A 23,740-nucleotide genomic window follows, 5' to 3' on the forward strand; every position below is an offset into this window, starting at 1 on the left:
CATCAATTTGTTCGTCTTCGTCCGTCTGATGGTGGATACGATTGATTACTCTATTCTGGCGGTTAATCTTCGCCCTAAACTGTGCGTCTATTCTGCCGCGTGTTTGTGCTGATTCGATCAACAGTTGTTTTTTTTTTTTTTGTATGGCTGTGGGCTGATCAGCTACCCTGAACTCGAACCCGTCTCTCAAATACAATACCGTTTTCCGTGCCGTATATTGCAATGGCCATTGTCGCTTGTTCAATTGGGCGGACGCATACATCAGTCGGCTTTCATGTCCTTGGCTGTATGGTTGATGGTTTGGTTGGAAGATTTCCGATTCGACATGCCTTCATCCATCACACCATCACTGTCGACCGCCACGTGAAGATCTCAACATTTCCCGATTAATTTAATTTGAGTTGAAGCAATATATTTTTTATCAAGGCACGAGCCCAACTAACAGACATTGCAGATGTCCTGTATCCTGCAAGTCCAACCCGTAGTCTAACACACGCTTTCTATCAAGCAAGCTCCCCAAATCAAATGACAGCATGCAGAATCTCCAAATCATGACACCCATCGAGGGTCCTCAAGCTATTGCAAAGTCATCAGACCAAGTCACTTCCAGTCCAACATACCCATTTTCGCCAAAACAAGCATTCAAACCTGGTATTCTCGGCAGACAATTGCTTCTCAAAGGTAAGCAGCGCATGCCCACGCCGTCTTCCACCACGAACAATTCAAAGCGCAATAAAGTAAACCAAACATTGAATGACACTGGTATGACTCTGCATGACTTGCACCATACTGGTGCTTAAATCCCCTCAAATGGTAATTCGGGCTGCAAGGCATTCTTCAGCGCAACGGCCCTGTCCCCCCCGAAACACTCCTCCCGGAGAAAGCTGAGCATCGCGAGCGCGCAATTTGGCTTCCACCGGTCTTCCTTCAGAGACTTTTCCACTTCAGCGAGAGATAGGAGGTGGAAGCCGTCGATAGAGTGTGGTTCACACGGCTTTGGAACATAGTCATCTGGCACCTTGAGCATGTAAGTGTAGCGAATTCCTGGCTCAAGCTGTCCCTGTTCCGTGCCCGCAACCGCGCCTTTCCTGTCATAGAATGAAATTCGATCGCACTCCTCAACTTTACCGATGAGCCTACCATCTGACATCACGTCTCTAGTTGCAATGTCCATCTCCAAGCCAGCTTCCTCCATGGCCTCTCGGCTCAACGCTTTGAGCGGGTTGTGATCATCGTCAGGTCCCATGGCACCAGCGACGAGCTGGTCCAACTTTCCCGCATATGTCACATTTTCCGACCTCTTGGAGACCCAGACAAACACTCCGGGCACATTAGTTCCCTCCTTAGGCTTGACGGTAAACATGGTCATGTGAGCACCGGCGGTGACAATTCCAAACACGCCACGGAGAGGAGACGGGACTTTAAGCCACCGAAGGTTTGGGGGCAATCCAAGAACAGGATGATATTCCAGGTCACGACCATTCCTCTGGAGTATGACCCAATTTTCGAGTCCCAGAACTTTGTCAACATTTGATTCACAGAGGTTGACAAACGCCCTTTGACAAGCTTGCTCCATAGTCTCTCCAGCCCTTGTTGCCGGGTCCAGCAGAACGGTCTTTGTGTCTTTGTCGATTTTGAACCCATCAACATTCCAATCCATCTGTTGGATGAATTGGGGAAGCATGTATCCCACATGCTTATCATGGTTCAGAACAAAGAATCGGAACAATGAAGCCTTGTTGGCTGCAAAGTCAAACTTATTGCAAGTTTCGATGACCTTGCGAAAGTCACCAATGTGACTCGAAGTGGTGGCCATGTTGATATCGCTTGATGCTTTTGACGGCGAGGAAATGGACGTGGATGTCGAGGAAGTGATAGTTGATTTGAGAGTGATGGATGTGCTGGATGACGAGGAATTGTCTGTCGACGACGATCTTGCAGTAGTCAACGAAGGCGTAGATCCGCGAGACTTATATACCGACAAAGAGTCGGTTGCGGCCATTTTCACAGCAGTCGATGCCATGATTGCTGCTGTGAAGATGAAAAGTTTAGTTGGTGAGCTTAGGTTGTGTTGTCATTGTCTGGTTGCTGTCACAGTCCGCAACAGCCTCCGAGTATAGGAACCCAAGACTGTCCGGCGCGAGTGCTAGGAGTTCCAATCAGCGAATAACAGACGTATTCCAGAAATCCTTTGCATTCAAAAAATGGACTGCCGTCTTCGTGTTGAGTGTGCGACGAACTAGATGTGTATAGCTCTTATACTTTGATAAAAAGCCATGCCGTGGAACTGGCCAACGACCAAACTTGTGACAGAACGGCATATCCAACTATCGTTCAGAACCAGAGCCAATTTGACAAGGCGAGACAAGGCAGGAATCGTCAAATACGACCCAAGTGTGAGACCGTTGGACCCCGAATCCAAGCAGGAGAGAGTCTCTCTGCTTCTTTCGCTTTGGGCAACAGCAAAACAAGCACCCCAACAGCACAATCTCGGTCATGAACTCGTCACAACAAAGAGCCGCGTCACACATGCAGGAACGCAGCAGTCCTCCATAGGAGGGAACAGGAACAAATCTCTCCACAATCATCCACAGAGTATCGTGGCTTTCTGGTGGATGGGGGGTAATGTCAGGATCCAGGTCTCTGGGATCCGTAGCCCTCGCTCCCAAGGGTGAACATTGCAGGTCAAGGGGGACAGCACTTATTAGAGCGTGAGAGCTTGCATTGGCTGCCCATGCAGGCAATGCTCATCGACTGCAAGACGGGAAAGAATGTTCTCCCTGGATCTTTCTCCGATTGGGCACCAGGAGGAGGACTCAATGTTACCTGGCTCACCGTTGCGGAGAACGACGAGGTCACTCGCCGCCACGGAACTGTATTTCACAGAAACATTTCTGCTCTCGTCGGTATTTGCTTTTGAGACATGGCTGATCAACCAACCACGGCGACGGAGTATATAAAGTCCCACGGTTAGCTTTTTTGGCGTTTAGGCGTCGACACGCTCGATCCTGCTTTGCCGCTACAACCTGCGAAAAAAAGGCATCCGGCGGGAAAAAGAGCCAAAAAGGCAATAAAAAGCTGACATTGGCTAGAGCCAGTTGACTGTTTCCCACGTGACGTGCTCCCAATCACATCTTCAGAAAAGTGATATACGAATTTTGGTGCTTTCGTTTTTTTTTTTTTTGCTTGTTCCGATATCACGTTGTACTGCGCCATGCAGCTCAATGCGGTGCTGTATGTGGCCTTGTACATGAAGTGCTGTAGAGCCGAGATTCGTAATACATTTCGCGAAAATATATTGCCTGGGAAGAGGGCACAAGAGCCGAATCGCCGATTCACCTTTCGTGTAAGACTGAGCAGAAAATGTGAGAGTTGATAGTTATCGTGTTAGTCCTTTGTGTGTAACACCGGAAACTGGGCGGGTTGTGAGACATTGCTCTGATTGGCTGATGCTGGCTTACATAACACAATTGGTGGCCCGGCGCCTCTCTGCAACCTCACTTTGGCTGCTGCCCCAGTCAAACGCAATCGCAGCTCGTTCAACGACCAGCAACAATTGACGACGCCAGGTCTGCCAAAATGTTCGCCGCACGACAAAGGGCAGGCCAGATCGCCCGGCAGCTGCCGCGGACGGCTCGCACGTACGCATCCGACGCTCATGGTCACCACAAGGCCGCCGAGGTCAACGAGTCCTTCGGGGTACGTGTGGCAAAAATGCCCTCCTTCCTCATCCGCATCGTCATGCATTGCGATGCATTGAGTCTGGCTAACTGGGAATTGTGTGTGTGTGTATAGAAAGGGTCCATTGCTACTGTCGCTGCCTTCTTCGGTGGTGTCCTGCTATATCAGTTTGCCCCGAAGGAAGGCGAGGACTCGTCCGTCTCCAACCTGATCAGCAAGTATCTCTCGCGAAAGGAGGACTGGGAGGAGACCAATGCTCTGCATACCAAGGCTATGGAACAGGCCGGATTCGACCGAAACCTCTTTGAAAACGCCTCCAATAAGCACAGATATGTCGACGTTGCGTACCCTGAGTATGTTGCGCCTTTACTTCTTGCTCCCGCTGGTCTCGTTTGGTGTGGGTATTTGGTTGGGAAACTGACTGACGTTGAATGAATATAGGGCTTTCCAATCTCATGCTCCCCGAAATATCCAAGCCGGTCATCTTGTGAACCTTGACCATGTGGTGGAGCACTATAAGCAAAAACATCTTGAGGACGAGGACCGGAAAGCGAAGAAGCTGGCGGAGCAGAAGGCGTAGAGGGGTGGAAAGCAATTGTACATGTACCTGCGATAGAAAAACTCGCACCACGTCCAAATGCAAGAGACGTGTTTCGTTTGTTCCAACTTTCATTGGAATGGCTTCTTTGTGACTGCTCGCATCGTGAGTCGAGCGACTACGCCCTTGCTCCAATTGTCTAGCGCCAGTCTGCACATCAGCATCGGAATCATTTACAGGCAAGACTGCCGTACTTTTAGTGTGGAATCCATGCTGGCCTCGCAGTGAACGTCAAAGCTGGTGTGAGCAGTGGGGTTGGCGATCTTGACGAGACATATCTATTGGCGGTGTGCCCCAATGTACTGTGGTGGGCATGTTGTAACCTTCCCATATCGAACGAGCATTACGATCTTGCGGCTGGCAATAACGAGATGGAATCATGTTAGACCGCAGTTCTTGCAGTCATGTTTAACGGAGATGAAATTTGACAACCCTGGACCCACCATTTTGCCTTTAAAATCCGTATTCTTTCAGAGTTTCGAATGAAGCAGGGCAATTAATTTCTCTCAAACCCGTACGGCGACTAAGCTAGGGATGTCAAACCACCACCATTCTGAATCAGGAATTTGTGGACTGACTCTGGCATGGCTTGACATAGGGACATAGTTTGATTAGGTAGACACCGTTGACATAGACGCTGAGGATAACATGAGACGGATGACATGCCCACCGCACCGCGTTGATACAGACTCTCACCTTTATATGCCGAAATCCCATTATTTCTCATCCGTACTATGACAACAGCCAGCCATTCCTAACAATGCAGAGCTTCGCATGCACAATCATAGCATGATAAACACGTCACAATCATCGGCATATGCTTCACAATAACGATTCAAGCTCAATTACGAGTCAGAAATGTGCAAAAAGCGACGATGCATCCTTATTGTACTATCATGGTACTCATAGTCATCACAGCAACCTTCGATAGAGGCATCGCCACTCTACCAAAACCAATCCTTTTCGCCCGTAATGTCCGTGAATGCAGAAACCACCCAAGACCAGCACCAAAACGACCTTCTTATTTGAGGGGAATGAAACGAGAAGAGTTGGTGGCACCGATACCGGGTCGACCGTGCTTGACAGGCTTGCTGTATGGTTGTTAGCAAAATGTATTCTAATTGCACTTTCCCCAGACTTTCGATCCACAGAAGAATGTTTTCAAGATAGCAGGAACACGTACTATGAGATAGAGAATTCAGCAAGGTAGTGGCCAACCATCTCAGGCTTGATCTCCACCTGGTTGAACTCCTTTCCAGAGTAGATACCGATGACGCTGCCAATCATTTCGGGGACGACAATCATGTCACGGAGGTGAGTCTTGACGAGATCGGGCTTCTCGTTGGGCTTGGCCTCCTGCTTAGCCTTGCGGAGCTTCTTGATCAAGCCCATGGGGCGGCGCTTCAGGCCACGGTTGATCCTGCGGCGGGCACGGGCGTGGACAACATCGCGGAGCTGGTCGGAGGAGAGGTCCAAAAGGCTGAAAAAAGAGAGCTTGTTAGTACAACATTTACACTCGAACGTAGTTGTGCAAGATGTGATCGGAATCGTTTGTCGATTGTGAGGACGACGATAAAATGGAGGGTTTGTATAGTCGGTATTCTCGTGGCAGTTTTTCAAAAACGTACTTGTCAAGGTCGATTCCTCGGTAGGAAAACTTGCGGAACGCTCTTCTCTTCTTGAGCTCGGCAGCCTCCTCGGCGTTCTGCAGAACAATCCATCGTCAGTACACGCAGAAACATCCAGACAGCCGACACGTTTCCCCCGTCCAGCACCGCCGTCAAATCATCGGGCGGTTCGAGGCTACTTCGACATCGAGAGATGAAAACATACATATTCGTCAGCCATGATCGCGGTTTGTGTTGATTTCGGATTCGCCTATCGATGCACGGAATCGATGAGCGAATGTGGTGGCCGGGATGGAGTCGTTTTAGAAGGCTGTTGAGTCGCTTGCGGATTGTCGACTCTACCACTCCAAATTTTGCTCGTAGGGTTTTCGTGCCCTTCGCCCCTCACATCACGTGATTCAGATGGATGGATTGCATTTTTGGATTTAATCGGTGGGGACTTTCCTCCCCATATTCAGCCACAGCTCGCCTGTCAGCCACAGCAGGTGTGGATGAGCTAGTTTAATCACGTGTTGCGTCACCATGGTTGTGTGTCTCAGCTCTGACCATCCACCCCATGGCTGACAGGAAACAGTTGGAGGCAATCTGGTCCCTCTCGAGACCGGTGATGTGACTGGTAGTCACGACACCCGAGTTGCCAGCAACTTTGACAGAGAATGTCTCGTGTCCAATATTTTGAGTTCTTCCCATGAGCGGCCTTGCAATGAACCTCTGAAGGTATTTTCTCAGAGAGCCCCGTGACTTTGTATTTTGTTGAATGCGGCGGTACGAGTGAGTTTTCTTGGCAAATACGGTCGTCACCAACAAGTCTTGGGCTACCGAATTGGGCTTTGCTAGACCCCAGAAACACTGGACTGCAGGCTACATGCCAAGCATATAGACGAAACATGACTGTCTTGGAATGTCAACCAAAGTCAGGCGAGGGGAGATTTTGAAAACCCGGCCGGCTTGGTCACCTCTGGACGAGCCAACCACAGGGAGCCAAGCGCTGGAAATTACGGTATCGACTCTTGGTATGACAGTATTGAAGCCGAAGCCCCTTGGCGAGAATTAGTACCAGACTTATTCGGTCAGGGGCTTCATGGACGCACCTGTAGTGATGGCAAAAAGATAAATAGAAAATGCCAAGTTTTAGACAGTCCGCCACTGGAAACATTTACAAAATACTATGTAGCTGGCACCATCATGAGTCACTGTGGACAAGGTCAACCAAACTCGGTTCCGACCAGCTGTCTGGTGTTGCCGTAGGACCAAAACTCGTGAGGGTCTTGGCAGGCCAAGAAGTTGGCCCATAACCCTGTGCTCTGTGCTCCGTAGCACCTAAATGCCCGGCATTACGTTGTCATTATTCGTGTTGGAAACGAAGCTCGGCTGTGGCCCGGATGTGCATCAGAAATGTGCATCAGAAGGGCTGGGCAAGCATAATTACCAGATAACAACCACAACCTATTGTCCACTGGCGAACGCAGTACGTACTACCAGGCACTTACCACGATCGGCACATGAAGCAATTTCAATTTCTGATACGCGGCTCGGCTTTCAATATGGAATTTGGCGTCTGTACCAGGGTCAAGGGTGGTTTGCCCCGTTAAAAAAATAATGTTCCTGTCTCCGATCCAGCTGCAGTCAATGACATTCAATCTCTTCCGCAGAATGGCTGGCCCTCGTTTTTTTTTTGTGACAATGCCAGACAATCATTGTGTTTGCTTTGCCCCAGCCCAGCCCCAGCCCGAGCCAGCCCAAGATGGTCAGACAGGACAGGTAAAAGTCGAGGCCGCGGTTTAAGTTCTGAAAAGCTGGCTGCCGAGCCACTTGAGCACCAGTTGGCTACGTGGGCTCGTACTTTGCGGCCCGGCATTGGGCTTGGCAGTCTCGGCGTCGTCTTCATTTTGCCGTCATGAAATACTGCCAAGCCTTGGAGCTCCAACGCGAGCCCCAAAATGCTTTCATCAGGATGAACCCGGCCCTTCCCCCTAGCGATGGGTGCTCCAAGCGTGCAAGGTGCCTCGATGGGTGCCGGTCGTGCTCATTCTTATATTGCCAGACGCCTTCCTTCCTTATCGAAGACTATATCATCTCAAAATCACCGTCCCTTGCTCTGCCGCCCTATCGAAACCGCTTGCTATTGTGCCTGTTTCACCTGCCTCACGATCCCGACCAGCGCACGTTCGTTGGCCCAAGCAGACCCTCACCTGTCTAGTCTGGAATTGCATTCGGTTTCTGTCGGATAGGGAGCATTGGATAGATCATCAGTAACACTACAAAGTCCTCGTAGCCCAGCTACATCGCTCCAGATCGATTTGACTTCTAGTGGTTCGGGCCATGTGCAGCAGCGTGTGCCGGAAAGGATTCTCGGCTGTCGAACAACAAGACTATTGACGTACGGAACAAGTCAGTCTATTGTTAGAGAGCGAGCTGGCACTTCTCTTTAAGAAATAGTCACGTATCGCACGACTTCGAGACGGCTACACTGTTGGTGTCCATCACAACAGAATGGCGTCTCCCCAACCAGGACCTGGCCCTTCATCAACCCAACCAACAGCTACACCAATTGTATCGACGAGTTCCTTACTTCTGACCCGTGCGAGTTCCGCCTCAACAACCACATCCTTTCCACCGTTGACAACACCTTGGGGAAGCCCGCAGAGCTGCACTTGGACATATGTAGTCGACCATCCGAAGGAGTCGGCGTCACCAGGCGCTGTCGCATTTTTGGACCTGGAGCCTATGCCTGGAGCCAACACTTTATCATGTTATCCTAACGGCATGTTTTCATATGGCCGTACCGGCATATTTAGTCCCGGAACCTGTCCAGTTGGGTGGACGACAGCTTCACTTCAATCAGGTACGGATGGATTATCAGGCACGGAGCGGACAACAGCTATTTGTTGCTCCTAGTAAGTTTCGCTCCCCAAACAATAGACTGCCCTCGTTGAATGTCGCACTCACATCGCCACAGCGGATATTCTCTTCATGGATCAGACTGCCGACGCTCGGTAGCTACAGCGCTTGCTGTCCCCATCACCTACAACAACACAGCGGGGACCTATGATGTTCTTACCCGCTCAACGACGACCTTGTACAGTGCTATGCTGGCAGTCAGCACCATCCGGGTTCTATTTGAAGAGGAGGACAAGAAGCAGCTGGGAATCGGCACAAAGGGAAAGGGTCAATCTCAACCCTTGTCTATGAGCGCTCGCATCGGTATCGCAGTTGGCGTTTGCGTGTTCATACTGCTCTGCCTTGGTCTGATCTATTTCCTACTTGCGAGGAGGCGTCGCTCTCGGGAAGGTTTGACGAAAGACCGTCTAATGCGGGACTTGAAAAGCATGCACCAACGTGGGCCATCGGCCGGCGATGGTCCATACTCTGGGGCCCTGAGCATGACTTCCACCAACTCTAACACACCGATGACCTACGAACAACGTGAGCCACCACCTGCGTATGACCCGGGCCGCACAACGAGGATTTCGGGAGGTCGTGACGGCGACGGCGGCAGACGGCGAGACGGCGAGATCATGGCGCTCACCGAACAGAAGGCGGTTATACAGCAACGCATTGAGGAGCTGCAAATGCAGGAAACACCGCGAGACACGACAGGGATGCATCAACACTGAGGTACCATGGCAGATGAACTGAAATGAACGGGCATTGGGAAACGAAACTTGACTATTGTTGTTTTATGATACCTTTTTATCCAGCGTTTGGCGTATTGGCTTATGATGGAAATTTGCATTGTATTCGGGGCATATTACGTAGCATCAGACAAGTACCTACCCAGGAGGTATCGAAATGTCATACATGATTAGACTTGACCGGTCCGTTGGCACGATGCAAAGTATCGGCATGAATTTTAACTTTGCCAAGAACATCTACCTGAAGCGTGTGAGCGGTGGAAGAACGCGGTTGAACTGTAACGCATGATGATGACGGCAGTGGGGGAATTATTACAGCCGCAACACGGTTTTGAGTTTCAGCTAAATGTGGCTGACTATGCGCGGTCATTCGCGTCTACGAGAAGGATGGAGGGGGTCAGGTCAAGAGAAAAGAGTATTGGCACTAGAAGTCATCGACATTTGTAAACGATAACTCGGTGAGATGTGACGTTTAGAATTACCGACGACAGTGTCCAGGCTAATGGTGATATACAACTGTGGGGTTGATGAGGCCGGGAAATAGAGGGAATTTGCCCAGCAATCTGTGAGTGAAGGACAATCACGAATAAGCCGGAACCTGCGTATCAACACTTATAGCAGCTCTGTAGACTTTACGTGTCAGGTCTTTGGGGTGCTGGACATGAATTTTAGGTTACTAGACTGTTCTGTTAGTGCTGGGCTGGTGTGTTGCCATTTGATGGGCTGTGGCAATATATCTGACATCTAGATAGGCAGATCTGGAGTGCTCCGTATCTGTGGTCTGATCTTTTGATTGGGCCGGTCGGCATTGAGGGAATTCGAGCACCTTGAGATTTGTAGGACCATCATTGGTTGTGGCTGTCACCAGACTTCAAATGCCATTGTCTGCACCAGACACAACACTTGTGCCTTCACAGACATTGATTAGCACTTGTGCACCAATGTCAACTTCCAGCGGCCGATTAACAGGGGCTGAAGAACCGTCCGCCAGGCCATTGCAATTGCCAGGCTCCAGTTAAAGCCACAACCCCTGAATGCTGCAAGACTTTGGCTGGTTGCCAATTAGCGGTGAGGGGTCGAGGTGACCTTGCAGACCGCTGCAAGCTCAGCGTGGACCGCAGGTACCAGGTACCGTTCACGTTCCGTGCTTGTCTCTCCACCAGCTCCCCTGTGGCGCCGTGTGCTAAAAGTTGTTGGACGACCCCGCCAAATGTCCACACAGAGATCAAATGTCTGGTGCCAAACCGAGTGCAGCCCACTGAAGTGGGAAATCATCGTCACCTCCTCCAGTCCTTCCTCCTGCCACAGCGCTGTGCGCGTAGTTTGTCCGACCCGTCCCGTCTCCAAGCATCTCGAGGTAGCTTCACCGTCGACCGGTTCCACGACTGTATATACGAAAAGACAAAAAAATGAAGGGCGAGGTAAGAATTTGGTATTTTGCCTCGAGCCACCATGCTGCTGTTATATACACACACTGTGGTTTTGCTCCACCACAACTCTTCCCCCTGATCTCGATGCCCTTTGCTGTGTGGTGTTCGAGGAAGCTGCAGCTTTTGCTAATTGACGTCGCCATAGATTCTTCACCTTCACCTGGGCCAGGCTGGTGTCCAGCTGGGCAACTCTGCTTGGGAGCTGTAAGTCAAGCTTTGTCCAACGCTGCCCGTGCTATTTATACATTCCCATTTGCTGTGTTGGTAAAACAATGTCTCTAACCATTGTCGATATAGCTACCTTCTCGAGCACGGCCTTGGCCCTGATGGCCGCCCCGATCCCAACGCGAAGGATGTTGGCGACCCAGGTTCTTTCGAGACCTTCTTCACCGAAACCAGCAATGGCAAGCATGTTCCTCGATCCATCTTTATGGATCTCGACCCCTCTCCTATTGACGAGATCCGAACTGGTGCCTACCGCCAGCTCTTCCACCCCGAACTGTTGATCAGCGGAAAGGAGGATGCTGCCAACAATTATGCTCGTGGTCACTACACCATTGGAAAGGAAATGGTTGACAATGTCATGGAGCGCGTTCGCCGCGTCACTGGTGAGTAGACAAGACTAGCCCAGACCGACACTCTACTGGCATCAATGTCAGCAAGGAGAGAGATATAGATGCTCTACACCTGTTGGTGATTTTGCGATATGAAGTTTGAATTCTGATTACTCTATGCATAGACAACTGCAACTCTCTTCAGGGTTTCCTGATCTTCCACTCCTTTGGTGGCGGTACTGGTTCAGGTTTCGGAGCTCTTATGCTGGAGCGTCTGGCTACTGAGTATGGCAAGAAGACCAAGCTCGAGTTTGCCGTTTACCCGTCGCCTCGTACCAACACTTCAGTTGTTGAGCCTTACAATGCTGTCTTGTCCACTCACAGCACCATTGAGAATTCTGACTGCACCTTCCTCGTCGATAACGAAGCTGTCTACGACATCTGCCGCCGCAACCTCGACATCACCCGCCCCTCTCACGAGCACCTCAACCGTCTCATCGCCCAAGTTGTGAGCTCAATCACCTCGTCTTTGCGTTTCGACGGTGCTCTCAATGTCGATCTCAATGAGTTCCAGACCAACTTGGTTCCTTACCCGCGTATCCACTATCCCTTGATCAGCTACGCACCCGTTGTTTCTGCCTCCAAGAGCAAGCATGAGAGCTTCAAGGTTGCCGACCTCACCTTCCAGTGTATGTACCTACCCTTATAGAACCCCATGGCACGGGACATTCGATTCCTCAATCCATACTAACATGGCTGAAACACAGGCTTCGAGCCGAACAACCAGATGGTTGTTTGCGACCCTCGCAATGGCAAGTACATGGCTGTGGCTCTCCTGTACCGCGGTGACGTTGTTCCCCGCGACTGCACCGCCGCCATTGCCCAGGTTAAGGCCAAGGCCTCGTTCAACCTGGTCGAATGGTGCCCTACCGGTTTCAAGCTCGGAATCAACTACCAAAAGCCCATGGCTGTCCCCGCTCCTGCCGAAGACGGCGCCCTCGCATCCGTCGAGCGATCCGTCTCCATGCTTTCCAACACCACCGCCATCGCTGAGGCCTGGTCCCGACTTGACCACAAGTTCGACCTCATGCACAGCAAGCGTGCCTTCGTCCACTGGTACGTCGGTGAGGGTATGGAGGAAGGTGAATTCACCGAAGCCCGAGAGGATCTTGCTGCCCTCGAGAAGGATTACGAGGAGGTTGCTGCCGATGGTATCGAGGCCGAGGAGGAGCTCGAGTACTAAGGGAATGTCGACAATCACTACAATGCTACCCCAGTTATGGAGCTGAATTCTCGACGTTTGATTGACCTTCTGCCATCACGCAGTACAAAACTCCTAGTATGCATTTGTTGAACGGAGATTTCGACCCTACCGGCTTTAGTGTCACTCATGTTGAGGCTGGCGAACGTAACGGGGTATTGTGGGAACGAGTTCGGGATCCTTTGGGAATATGAGAAAAAGCCCTTTTCCTTTATTAATTGGAAGCCATACCTAATAGATAGGCAGTTTGCGCCACGTTTGTTTGACAGGCAGGCGAAATTGATGTTGAGATATCCCTTTGAGTGGCTCATTTTGCGAGTGTTATTTTTGTACTGCTTTGAGAAATTGTCCGTAGCTCATCCGTCACATGTACTTGAATGACACGTCTTGACTTGTGTCTTGTTGAGAAACAGGGATGTTGAAAAAATGATTATGATATCCTGCTTTTAGAAACCAACTATGCTCAATATACACAAACGCCAATAATGTACATCAAGTAGCTTCCTATGAAGTCTTCTTCCTCCATTCTGCTGCTCTCCGTGTCCCTCTATTCTTGGGCTTCCCTTTACCCTTCTTCTTGCCAAACTTCAAGTCCTTGGGTCTGCCGTCTTTGGACGAGGCACGATTACCCTCAAACACAAGCTTTTGGTTGCCTGTGCCGTTGATACCTTCGCCGCCAGATTTCTTGCGGTGGATGAACCCTCCAGCGCGACCGAGGAGTCTGTTTGCTCTGCCGGCGGCGGCTTGTTGCTCGGGTGTCAATTTCGGGGTGTATTTTGTGTTGCGGGCCTTGGTGTCGGCGGCATTCGCCTTTGCTTGCGCGCGTTCTTGGGCATTGGTCGTCTTGCGAGGGTCCTTGGCTCGTGTTACGCGGAGCTTGCGGGGGAGCATGGGTGGGAATTTCTTGCCGTCGTGGAGGAGAGCGGCTTCGACGTCGTTGGCGTCCTGGAATGGTGGTTAGATGGGTGGTGGCGGGTTTGGGCAATTGTATGGAACTTACGTAGAATTGGACATAGGCGAAGCCTTTGCCGACTCTGGTCTTGGGGTCGCGGACGACACGGACATTTTCGACTTTACCAGTCTTGCTGAATGTTCGCCATAGACCTTCTTCGATATCAGACGGGACCTTGGTGCGCTTCTTTTCGACCGTTTCGCCGTCTTCGTTGGTGTTGACGACGGTTTCGTCGTCGACAAAGCCTAGGTTGCCGACGAACACGCAGCGGCGATGATCCGTAGGGCTGGGGTGCGCGACGCTGTCTACACGGAGATGTCGACCCAGAACCTCGGTGCCGTTAAGCTTGGATATGACTGCTCGGGCTGCCGCCGCGGTCGAGAAGACAGCATATGCGTTGGCAGACTTGGTGGTAGCGCCCATGAGTGACTTTGTGATGAAGGCGGCTCTTTTGGGCATGGAACCCGTAGAGAAGGCGACGGATCTAAAACGGATGGATTCGAATTTTTGGATAGGCATGTCGTGAGGGTCTAGAGCAGTGGAAAGATGGGTGATGAGCGTCTTCCTAGCGGCTTTGGAGGAGATGGCTTCTGTAGAGACGTTGGCGAGGAAGACTGTTCGCGAGGCCTTTTCGAGATCCGAATCTTTGGATTCTTGTGCCAAGCTTTCGTGAACCGGGACAGCATCGTTCTCATCTGCCTTGTCCTTGTCCTCAGCCTTTTGCCGCTTGCCAGACGGTTCCTCCTCCTCATCTTTGGTTAAACCAGCCATGTACTTCGCTTCCAAATCTTCGTTGTCATCTTTTCTCTTTCGTTTTCTCTCGCGCCTGGGTTGATTATCATCTTCATCCTCACCAGCTTCGAGTTCTTGTTCTTCAGCATCAGCCATGGATACATCAGCCTGCTTCTCCTCGTCGGCGTCCTCATCTGAGCCGCTGCTCTCGTTGTTCGAAGACTCTTCCTCATCGTCTTTATCGTAATCTAGCTCCTCGCTAATTTCTGAAAGCTGCTCATCGTCACCTTCTGGCTCGTCGTCGTCCTTGGCCTCAGACTTGTCGATTGTCGTTGGCGCATCGCGGGGCTTCTTCTCCAGCAAGGCAGAATACCGGGATGTCGAAGGTGCCTGTACAGGACCAGACTGCAAGGCATTAGCTTCAATTCACATATTTATTGATAAATTCCCAGTCTAATTCGTGAACGTACACTGCTGGCAAAAAGAGCGTTGAGAGTGGGGTCAATTGCCTTGGATGAGACCTGCAACACTGAAGTTCTGAGATAGGCTGTTAGTGATGCAATTATTGACGACTATGTGAAATGTTGCACAAGAAGGCAGGAAATGAAACCATTGCAGCTTCAACATACTTTTTCGCCATCTTCAGAAAGCAATGGCCGCGTTGCAGAATGATTATGAAATTTTTGGGCTGGTCCGCCTTGTAGTGTTCTTCACTGGGCGATTTCTACCGCCACGAAAAAAAATACGATTCCCCAAATATTTTTTTGGCCAGTGGAGGCAGGAGCAAGCGCAGTTTGGCAACACAGGCAAGTCGCAGATGGGGCCGGGCCAGAGCGCCAACACCAACTTGGCCTAGTAACATCAGAGCCTCGCGACCGGAAGAATGCGTCATTGGCTTCACGTCCGCGGCTGGCTGCGCAAGGTCCCCATGACCTCGGTTCTGCCATAGCTCACCGCTCGATGGGCCGTCATTTGCCTGCCCGCTCTCGGTTCTGGTGGGCTGGCACCTCAGGTGCTACCTGTGAAGTGCGGCCAAGCGATGTACACCCACGCTGCTGTGTGCTGATGCCCACCAGCGCAGACCAAACATTCCGCTGGCTTTACCACCAGACTCCACCGCTGTGACTGCTGTGACTGCCCCAAAGACCGGATCGAACTGTCACAGTCGCCGATTCTGCGCGAAAGCCGCCCTCCCTCTCACTCTTCCTCTTGCTCCTCCGTTACCACCACCAACACACCACCCCCTCAATAACTCGACAGCTCTTCTCTTTGATTGTTTCCTTCCCTGAAGTGTTTGCGACGTTTTTGCCAATTCTACTTCTGGACCGACGCCAACCTCGCCTTGCCAGCTGCAGATCCTACCGCCGTTGGACGAAACCTGCCCGCCGGCTTCTTTTTTCCCTCCCAGCTCTTCTGCTCCTTCCTGGACCACCGTGCTGCCGCCCTGCAAAGCTTCCCACCCACCTCGCCATTGCTTGCACTAGCAGAGATTCCTTCTGTCACCGGAGCAGAGACAGTGGTTTTGGTCTACTGCATTGAGAGCTTCTCACAGACAAGCCTCCAACGCGATCGAGCGTCCACCTTGGAGCCCTAGCAGCCATGGTGGCCACTGCCGCTGTGCGCGGCACACTGTCGCCTCCGGGGGCCGGTGAAGCTGATATTGAGGACAGCAATGTCTCCAGCCCTCTTAGCGAGGTTGAAGACGGTGATGCCAACGACGACGATATCGAGCACATGCAGATTGACGGCCGGGTGAACGACGCCGACAATTCCAGTGCTAGTGGGGAGGACCAGCCCGACGAGGACAACAAGAGTGACGGCTCCGACTCCGACACCGACAGCGCTCTATCCGACGCCGGTTCTGACGACAATTCGGAGGCCAATGATACCGAGGCCGAGACAGAGAGGCTCTACGACACACCGCGAAACCAACGACAGCGAGACGTCGTAGTTGATCAATACAACCAAGGTCAGGTTTTCGAACATACTCCTAGCAAACTACGAAGCGCCTCGAGGTTGATTGGCGGCGATGACAACAACCGCGATGACGAATCTTTGTCAGGTGATGATGCTTCAGTAGCCTCCGGCGACGATTCTCCTACCAAACCCGCTGCTAGCAAGGACACTAGCGTCGATGGAGAAGGGAAACAAGACTCCCAAGAAAGAAAAAGAAAGCGATCCCCAATGGCGGATCAGTCCGAATCAGATCAGCCTCTCCGAAAGCGGATTACTTCTGTCGGGGCAGCCGACACCGGTGCGGACGCCGAAACCCCAATGGACGACGACACAACGCCAGCCATTCTCCGAAGCGGGGATCAGTCTGCTGGGGAAGAAGACGACGCTTCTGCGGTCAACCAAGAGGTGGCAACTGACGGTGAGCGACCGGGTAAGGAAGCTCGAGCCTCTAAGAAGATCACCCGGAACGTGTTGAAGAGAAAGGCTGGATCTGGTGACAATTCCCCCAGCGAAACACCTGGACCCGACAACAATGGCGAACAAATAGACACTGCGGAGGAAGAGGAAGATGCAGAGCAACGGAATGAAGACATTGAAGGCGAGGCGGACGAAGCTGACGCAGCAGCCAAGAGCATTGAAGAGGGTATGCGAATATAGCCCGTCGGTCCACATGAAATGACGACAAAATTATCTTTGCTAACCATTATTTGTTACAGCCGAGAAAAAGAACGCTGCTTTCAAGGACTGGACTCACATCGAAGAAATGTTTGGTCTATTTAGAGACAGGTTTGTCTTCCTCACTGTTCCAAAAATTTCCACAGCAACTAACTGTACACCATCCTAGACTATACAAAGACCGACTGCAACGGCTTGAAGAGGAGGAGCAATCATTGCTGGCAGCGGTTCCGACTCACCCGGAGTACCTTAATATGAAGCAGTGCTTAGATGACCGATATGACAAGAAGGTACGAGAGATCAATCATGAACTTGTCTTTCGAGTTGAGGCACACGAACGACGCGCTGTGGCAATACGAGCCCAAGTTTGGAGTCAATTCTTTCAGGCAGTTCGTGAAAAACGTGAAGCAGCATTGGAGTCGCTCAACCGCCAATGGTACGAGATCCAGACAGCGAGGAGAACGGCACATAGTCTCCCTGACTACGGACTGCTCTTCCCCAAGGACCAAGTGCAACGAGTACGAAATGCTATTGCGTACAACACAGAGGTCTCAACTCTCGCTGGGCTTGCAAAATATGAAGGCTTCCCTGCAGGTCCCGAACTGAAAGGAGCCTCGACGGCGGAAGCTGAAGCTGATTTTGGTGCTATCGAGGTATGTGCCACTTGATCCTCACCTGCAGTCATATGAAGCCTCCCTCCTGACTTCTCCTTGCAATTGTAGCAAGTCCGACGAAACCGGCAGAAAAACATGGCGCCGCTACGGGACGACTACCCGAACCAAACATTTCGGCTAGGTCCGGTGGGAGAACAGTTCATCAAGGACACACCATGGGCGAACCCGAACCACTCCTCGCACAAAACGCATCCACAACCGGTAGCAGATAATGTACAAGCTGCCAGCGGGTCAACAGGTCGACCAAATCAACTAGCCCCTCACGCAACAGTTGCGCCTTCGAATACGAAAACTACAATTGATAGCCAGACGCCGATACGTAAGTCACCAGCGGTGCCACATCGAATGTCCGAATCACCAGAGTTATCAAGGTCCATATTGAGCCCTGCGGCGCACCAGATTAAACGGGTGGGAAGCATACCAAATATCAGCCGAGGCTCAAAAGCTGCAGCTGTATAAGCGCTTAGCTGATAATTCCCACAAGGTTTAGGTGTGGTGGGCTGTTTTTGCATTTCACTTGGACTGTTGCTGGCAAACTGATTTCAAACGGATACTGTGATACCCAGAAGAATATGTTGGCTTTGGTTTGGTATATATGCATATTGTTTTATTCTCTGCACAAGAAACTTGGGTCGACTTGGGTCGAAAACAGTTTTGCATGGGTGGCGCGCTGTGTTTTTACATTATTTTACGCGAGCGGATTATGATGAACTGGAATCAGCGGTCGGGAACGCTCGGGAACGCTTGAATAGCTGTACAAAAGGCGGGTAGCATAGTTATGTCCGTTTATTCATACATGGTACAAAAAGATGGTGGTGGTGTATGTCGCTATCTATACATATAGGTGGCCAGCTCTTACGGGAGGCGTTCGTGGCAGGCAAACTGCAGCATATGACAGTTTTCGATTTCCTTCACAAATGACCTATTCTCCCCCCCTGGATTCTCGTGATGTAGCCGGTGATGAACTGTGTCAGGTTTCGCGTAGCTGAGAATGTCATCTGCCTTTGTTTGTACAATGGAAAAACCTCACACAAACTTGTGCGCGGAGGCTTGGTTCCTCATTTTGCAGGCAAAGGCTTGTGTGGCGTATCGGGAACTTTGACATCATCGAAATCGTCTTGACCGACAGCTCTTAATGTGTACCAATCTGTTCCGGTGAGTTAGATGGTTGATGCTCAACTGCCGCCGCATAGAGTTGATCCTTACATATGCCTCCTACCACTGTAAGAAGACCTAGGCCGGTGAATGCATTCTTAAATAAGTACGGTCGGCGTGCGCGGATAAGCGCTGGACCTTGTCGATACCGGCGATCGTAGTAGGTTGAGTGTCCGCTGTTCGAGATGATCAATTAGCAGCTATTCCAAGGGTGCATGGAAATTTCTTTTGGGGGATCGCGAACCCAGCCATGTTGATATGCAGCCAATTTTTGGAGGAAGATTTGGATTAGCTTTGCTTAAATGTAGAACAAAAGCCCACGAAAGCAACTTGTTGCTACGATACACAATGAATCCTGCCAAGCAAGTTTCCTGTTGTGAATGGCATGATGGATATTCGAAGTTGAGTGACCCGGCTCGGCTTATTATCGGCTAAATGCAGACTGACGTATAGAATACAGGGAGGTTGAGCTGGCTGGTGCTCACTTGAGCAAGTGGTCAGGCACGGCCGACCTCAGCCAAAGCTGGGCTCCATGCCAGCAGTGGGTCTTCAATCCACGTCTCATCTGGTTCCCAAAACCTTGACCACGCTTCCAGCTCTAGACACTTATACCCAGACAAACGCACGACACAATTCTCGTCCACCGGCTTCGCTGCGGCTCGTTACTACGGCTGTGTTGAGACGGTCCGTCTTTCGCCTCGATCCTTCCTCGCGGCCCTGGCGCTCACGATTAAGGTCCAGAGCATGGGGGATGGATGACCGCTAAACCTGGCATCCAGAGGCTTTGTCGCGCGACCACGAAGCGGCATCATCCGATTCAAGAGCACTCTCGACCTCATGCCCTTGCAATTTCATTTTCGTCGTACAACGTGACAAGCAGACAGACCGTTTAATTGATGCGATCCTTGATATCGATTTCCATTGTCGAATAGGAACACGAAGCAACTACCTTAGGCTGCGGCCGCGACAAACGTCGCTGCAATGAGCTCCAATCTGTCCGTCCCGGAGCAGATCCGACAGCTCAATGATGCGCGAAAGCTGGTGCTTGGCGATGTTAAGTATTATCCGAGTGTTGTGAGAGGTCTTCTTCCGATCATTGGTCCCAATGCGCACATCGAGCTTCGACGATGGGGGGCCGAGTTTTTGGCAGAGGCGTTTTCAACGCCTGCGCTGCCAAATGGGGAGAAGGAGACGATGCAGTTGTACGTGCTGGCGACCGTGGAGTCGCTTCTGGAGAATGAGAGGGAGGACCCTCAGGTTTTGCGGAGTGTTATTCAGACAGCAGCCAGTATTTACCCGCTTGCATTGCGGTGGATGTAAGTTGGAAGACGCGCTTGTCCTTTGAGGGGTGAATGTGGCAACAGGAGTGCGAGCTAATCGATGAAATTTTACAGAATAAATAACGGATACGATACGGTCACATGGGACAAGATGTTGAGCATTAAACAGAGAATACTGCGACTATGGGAAAACGCAGTCCCTTCGGTGCGAATCAGCTGTATAAAGTTCGCCCAAAGAGTCGTTCTTGCGCAGACCGTCTCAACGGGTGCTGAATATCGAGTGCGTATTATACAACTCTACTTGAGCTTCATTTTCGTGAAACTTACCCTGATTACAGCATGCTGGAACTCTTGATGTCTCACTAGACAAGGTTCCCCCTAATCATCAGTCGCTCGATCCTAGAAATCTCGAGGCTGAAGCTTCCGGACTTCTTGATCGTATGCTTGGCGTTTTACAGGAGAGCACGTACGTCTAGTGGTATTCCCTCTCTCTCGTTGATGGAGCTAATTTCAAGATAGTGACGCTCTCGTTGTTGACGCTACACTCAACTGTCTGTCAATCCTTGTACGAACCAGACCTGCGACTTCCAGCCGAATTATCAACGCCCTTCTTAGCTTCAACCCCCTACAATTAGCAAACTCTCCATTGACACCGAGGAGTAAAGTCATGATAAAGTCCATGGAGAAGACTGCGAGATTATTACTTTTGCATCTCACCAAGCGGGATCCTCATAATCCCATTGTACCGAGGATACACCAACACATTGAACGTACCATGCGCATGGTGATGGAAGTCTTGGACGACTCTGGCAGAAAGCGACCACTAGATGCTCAACAACATGACGGCTATGACGCCAAACGACAGCGAGTAACTGGGTCACATATCCCACAAATCCCATCCCTTGGGCCTGGGCCACACAGCTTGGCCGATATATTTACACTCGTAGGCCACGATGGTTTAAAGTCGTTTGACTTGTCACAGGTCCCGGCTGCCATGGTAGCAAAGGTTACTGTCACTGCATTGTCACGAATAGACCCTCAATTATTGTCCAAGGCCGTTGACGGCGTTCGGGCAAGGCTGACTACATTAGCTAATGCTCCCGCTCCGGAATTAAACCCCAATACTGCGCCGCTGGGTGTCGATGACGACGATGACGACTATGAACCTGATTTCTATCAAGCGGAAGATACCGAGCAAATTCTGAACAAGCTGGACGGTGCATCGCCATCACTACCCTCGGAACTGACTGCTCTGGATGGCGGACTGTCCCTTACATCATTCAGCTTACCCCAACCGCCCCAGCTTACACCAGAATTGGCGCTGAGCGCTGGAAGCGGAACCGTAGCAAAGGTGGTTGACATGATGAAATCACTGGAGGAACCCGCCGCGAAGAAGAACAAAGCCGGTTTCATCCGATTGGCAGCCAGCTCAGGGAGCAAAGATGCCTGGATGACCATATTGACTCGACTTGCAACACGAGCTTCCACTGGATTGGAGGAAATTTCTGTCAAAGGAGAGGAAGACGAATCATTACGACAACCGTGTCTAAGCAGCAATATTCGAGAAGTCCTGTATAACTACGTCATGGAGGATTTTCGAAAACATATCGATGTCGCTGTGTCATGGCTCTGTGAGGAGTGGTATAATGACAAAATGCAAGCTCGATTGGGCGGCGATCACCCAAAGAATTACGAGAAGAATACATTGCGACTGATAAATGGGTTTCTTCCGTACCTACACCCGCAAGACAAGATCTTGACAAGATTCCTAAGCGAAATACCGGAGCTTAATCGTGCAATGCTTTCTAGAGTCAAGGACATGTGTCGGGACCCTAGCGTCACGCAACTGGCCCTGACGAGTTTGCTGTATCTGGCGATGATGCGACCTCCTGTGAAAGAACTAGCCCTCGACACTGTACAGGATATTTGGACGGAATGTAAGTTCCAGACCCCTTTGTCATCTTTCAGCCATTTCTTCAGCCTTTTGCTAATGATTCGACTAGTCGAGGATGCCAGACCAATGGCGGGCAAGTACTTGTCCAAGTACCGGCCTGGATTCGTGGAGGCGGCCGAAGCCAATGCCAACAGAGACAACTCCGGTTTGGAATCGTCAGGAACGGCCATTGCAACATAATATGAGGATTAAGTGACATTCTTCGCGCATATACATATTTCTTTATCCAGCTATTTGAGGGTCTTAAGCCCGTCTCGAACAGAACAGGGTTAATCGGGATGGCCTTGGGGAGGGGGCTTGCACATGCAAATTAAAAACACTTTTTGAGTTACCACATGAGGCATTTCATGGGCGTTCACTTGGGAAAGAGGCACAAGTATTTTGGGGGTTCTTGAAATTCTACGGCTCTGTTTGTCGACCCTGGCTTAAGCGGGCGAAGAATGGTGGGAAGGCGGTAGATACAAAAAGCAGCAGCGTAGTAGTCCCAGGACCAGGTCTTGGGAACTGTGTGTACACATACATCCATGATTGGCGGTTACTGTAGTCAAATAGAGTATGTTTTGCTGCCCTGAAGCGAGAGATGATGAGGCTCTGCCAAGTCTGCATGTTTAAGATGCAGCAATGCGATCGTTTTAGTGATAGTGGAAGCGGGTGCCGCTCGGACAGAGAAGGCCTGATGTTCTGTGCTTTTGAGTGACCTGTCTTAAACAAAGGTATTGTTTCAGCGAGGAACGCTGTGCGGCCATGCGAGACCGCAGGATTTCATGTAGAACAAATATTTACACGGGACGGCCACCGGATAAGGATGCAGCTGTATCGTGAGTTTGCGCAACCATGTAACCAAGATGGTCTTTTGAGCAGGACAACGCGTCTATATGACTTTGTTTGAAACGGTTGACCTCCTGCCTGCCTCCCGAGGTAGGTAGGTTGGTATGATGGGCCATCAATGACTTTCTATGTAAATTGGATCAAGAAGATGGGAGAACAGGGGGCATGTTTTATCAAAACGCGTTGGAAACACAGATAACCTACCAAAGTACCTGCGATAGTCACAGAGCAGAAACTTCAAGGGGACTCACTTGCCATGCAATGACATGGTTGCCCTGCCATAGTTCCTACGGAGCGAGCATTGATCAATTCAAATTGGTCCGAAGTTGGTCTGCGCCACAGCCAAAGCCCACCGCAAGCTAGTGGCGACTTCATGTCCCGACTTGGCCAGGGACTGGGTGTCCTGCATTATGCATGCGGTGCCCCTGGCTATATTTTTTGTTGTTTGGCTTGATGGGATGGGATGGGATGGGGGACGCGGGACGGGGGAGGCGGAGGTGGACGGACGCGATGGGAGGAGGCCTGACGTCGATCCACATGCAGAACAAGAAAGTTCAAGCATGGGCAAAATTGTTTACTGCCTGTTGTGTTCGAGGAGTGCCGTCGAGCGCGTAGGCATGGGGATGCTTGCTGTTGGACGAGCGATGGGTGACAGATGGATGGATGCGGGAGGGGTCTGACATGGAGTACGGAGTAACCTGTTGGTGGTTTTTCTTTTCTTTTCTGGGAGCGGGCTGAGTTGCAGAG

The 23,740-nt window shown here is 50.9% G+C and overlaps 9 protein-coding genes across 9 annotated transcripts; 5 read left to right on the forward strand and 4 right to left on the reverse strand.

The window, feature by feature from the left end:
• Window positions 1-796: 796 nt before the first annotated feature.
• VFPPC_00290 (NUDIX hydrolase domain-containing protein) lies at window positions 797-2,023 on the reverse strand (the record flags this gene model as incomplete). Its single annotated transcript, XM_018280337.1, has 1 exon — window positions 797-2,023. The coding sequence occupies one exon, from the start codon at window positions 2,021-2,023 to the stop codon at window positions 797-799; it is 1,227 nt and encodes a 408-aa protein (XP_018148362.1).
• Window positions 2,024-3,579: 1,556 nt separating this feature from the next.
• VFPPC_00291 (NADH-ubiquinone oxidoreductase) lies at window positions 3,580-4,261 on the forward strand (the record flags this gene model as incomplete). Its single annotated transcript, XM_018280338.1, has 3 exons — window positions 3,580-3,699; window positions 3,796-4,034; window positions 4,123-4,261. The coding sequence occupies 3 exons, from the start codon at window positions 3,580-3,582 to the stop codon at window positions 4,259-4,261; spliced, it is 498 nt and encodes a 165-aa protein (XP_018148363.1).
• A 1,039-nt stretch (window positions 4,262-5,300) lies between these two features.
• Window positions 5,301-6,127, reverse strand: VFPPC_00292 (40S ribosomal protein S15; the record flags this gene model as incomplete). Its single annotated transcript, XM_018280339.1, has 4 exons — window positions 5,301-5,370; window positions 5,463-5,759; window positions 5,908-5,984; window positions 6,113-6,127. The coding sequence occupies 4 exons, from the start codon at window positions 6,125-6,127 to the stop codon at window positions 5,301-5,303; spliced, it is 459 nt and encodes a 152-aa protein (XP_018148364.1).
• A 315-nt stretch (window positions 6,128-6,442) lies between these two features.
• Window positions 6,443-6,796, reverse strand: VFPPC_00293 (hypothetical protein; the record flags this gene model as incomplete). Its single annotated transcript, XM_018280340.1, has 1 exon — window positions 6,443-6,796. One exon carries the CDS (start codon window positions 6,794-6,796, stop codon window positions 6,443-6,445), a length of 354 nt encoding a protein of 117 aa, XP_018148365.1.
• A 1,604-nt stretch (window positions 6,797-8,400) lies between these two features.
• Window positions 8,401-9,524, forward strand: VFPPC_00294 (hypothetical protein; the record flags this gene model as incomplete). The annotated part of the gene is made up of 2 exons (XM_018280341.1): window positions 8,401-8,804; window positions 8,867-9,524. The coding sequence occupies 2 exons, from the start codon at window positions 8,401-8,403 to the stop codon at window positions 9,522-9,524; spliced, it is 1,062 nt and encodes a 353-aa protein (XP_018148366.1).
• A 1,427-nt stretch (window positions 9,525-10,951) lies between these two features.
• Window positions 10,952-12,769, forward strand: VFPPC_00295 (tubulin alpha-1 chain; the record flags this gene model as incomplete). The annotated part of the gene is made up of 5 exons (XM_018280342.1): window positions 10,952-10,963; window positions 11,118-11,176; window positions 11,270-11,580; window positions 11,712-12,215; window positions 12,294-12,769. The coding sequence occupies 5 exons, from the start codon at window positions 10,952-10,954 to the stop codon at window positions 12,767-12,769; spliced, it is 1,362 nt and encodes a 453-aa protein (XP_018148367.1).
• Window positions 12,770-13,291: 522 nt separating this feature from the next.
• Window positions 13,292-15,111, reverse strand: VFPPC_15097 (nucleolar protein 12; the record flags this gene model as incomplete). The annotated part of the gene is made up of 4 exons (XM_018292850.1): window positions 13,292-13,732; window positions 13,788-14,876; window positions 14,942-15,008; window positions 15,101-15,111. 4 exons carry the CDS (start codon window positions 15,109-15,111, stop codon window positions 13,292-13,294), a joined length of 1,608 nt encoding a protein of 535 aa, XP_018148368.1.
• A 959-nt stretch (window positions 15,112-16,070) lies between these two features.
• Window positions 16,071-18,180, forward strand: VFPPC_00296 (transcriptional regulatory protein DEP1; the record flags this gene model as incomplete). Its single annotated transcript, XM_022428167.1, has 5 exons — window positions 16,071-17,070; window positions 17,144-17,213; window positions 17,272-17,755; window positions 17,825-18,095; window positions 18,176-18,180. 5 exons carry the CDS (start codon window positions 16,071-16,073, stop codon window positions 18,178-18,180), a joined length of 1,830 nt encoding a protein of 609 aa, XP_022284661.1.
• A 1,732-nt stretch (window positions 18,181-19,912) lies between these two features.
• On the forward strand, window positions 19,913-22,345 carry VFPPC_00297 (mRNA cleavage and polyadenylation specificity factor complex subunit; the record flags this gene model as incomplete). Its single annotated transcript, XM_018280344.1, has 5 exons — window positions 19,913-20,247; window positions 20,326-20,491; window positions 20,550-20,677; window positions 20,731-22,148; window positions 22,215-22,345. The coding sequence occupies 5 exons, from the start codon at window positions 19,913-19,915 to the stop codon at window positions 22,343-22,345; spliced, it is 2,178 nt and encodes a 725-aa protein (XP_018148370.1).
• Between the last annotated feature and the right edge of the window lie 1,395 nt (window positions 22,346-23,740).

Source organism: Pochonia chlamydosporia, chromosome 1 (genome assembly GCF_001653235.2).
Source record: "Pochonia chlamydosporia 170 chromosome 1, whole genome shotgun sequence".
Lineage (NCBI taxonomy): Eukaryota > Fungi > Ascomycota > Sordariomycetes > Hypocreales > Clavicipitaceae > Pochonia > Pochonia chlamydosporia.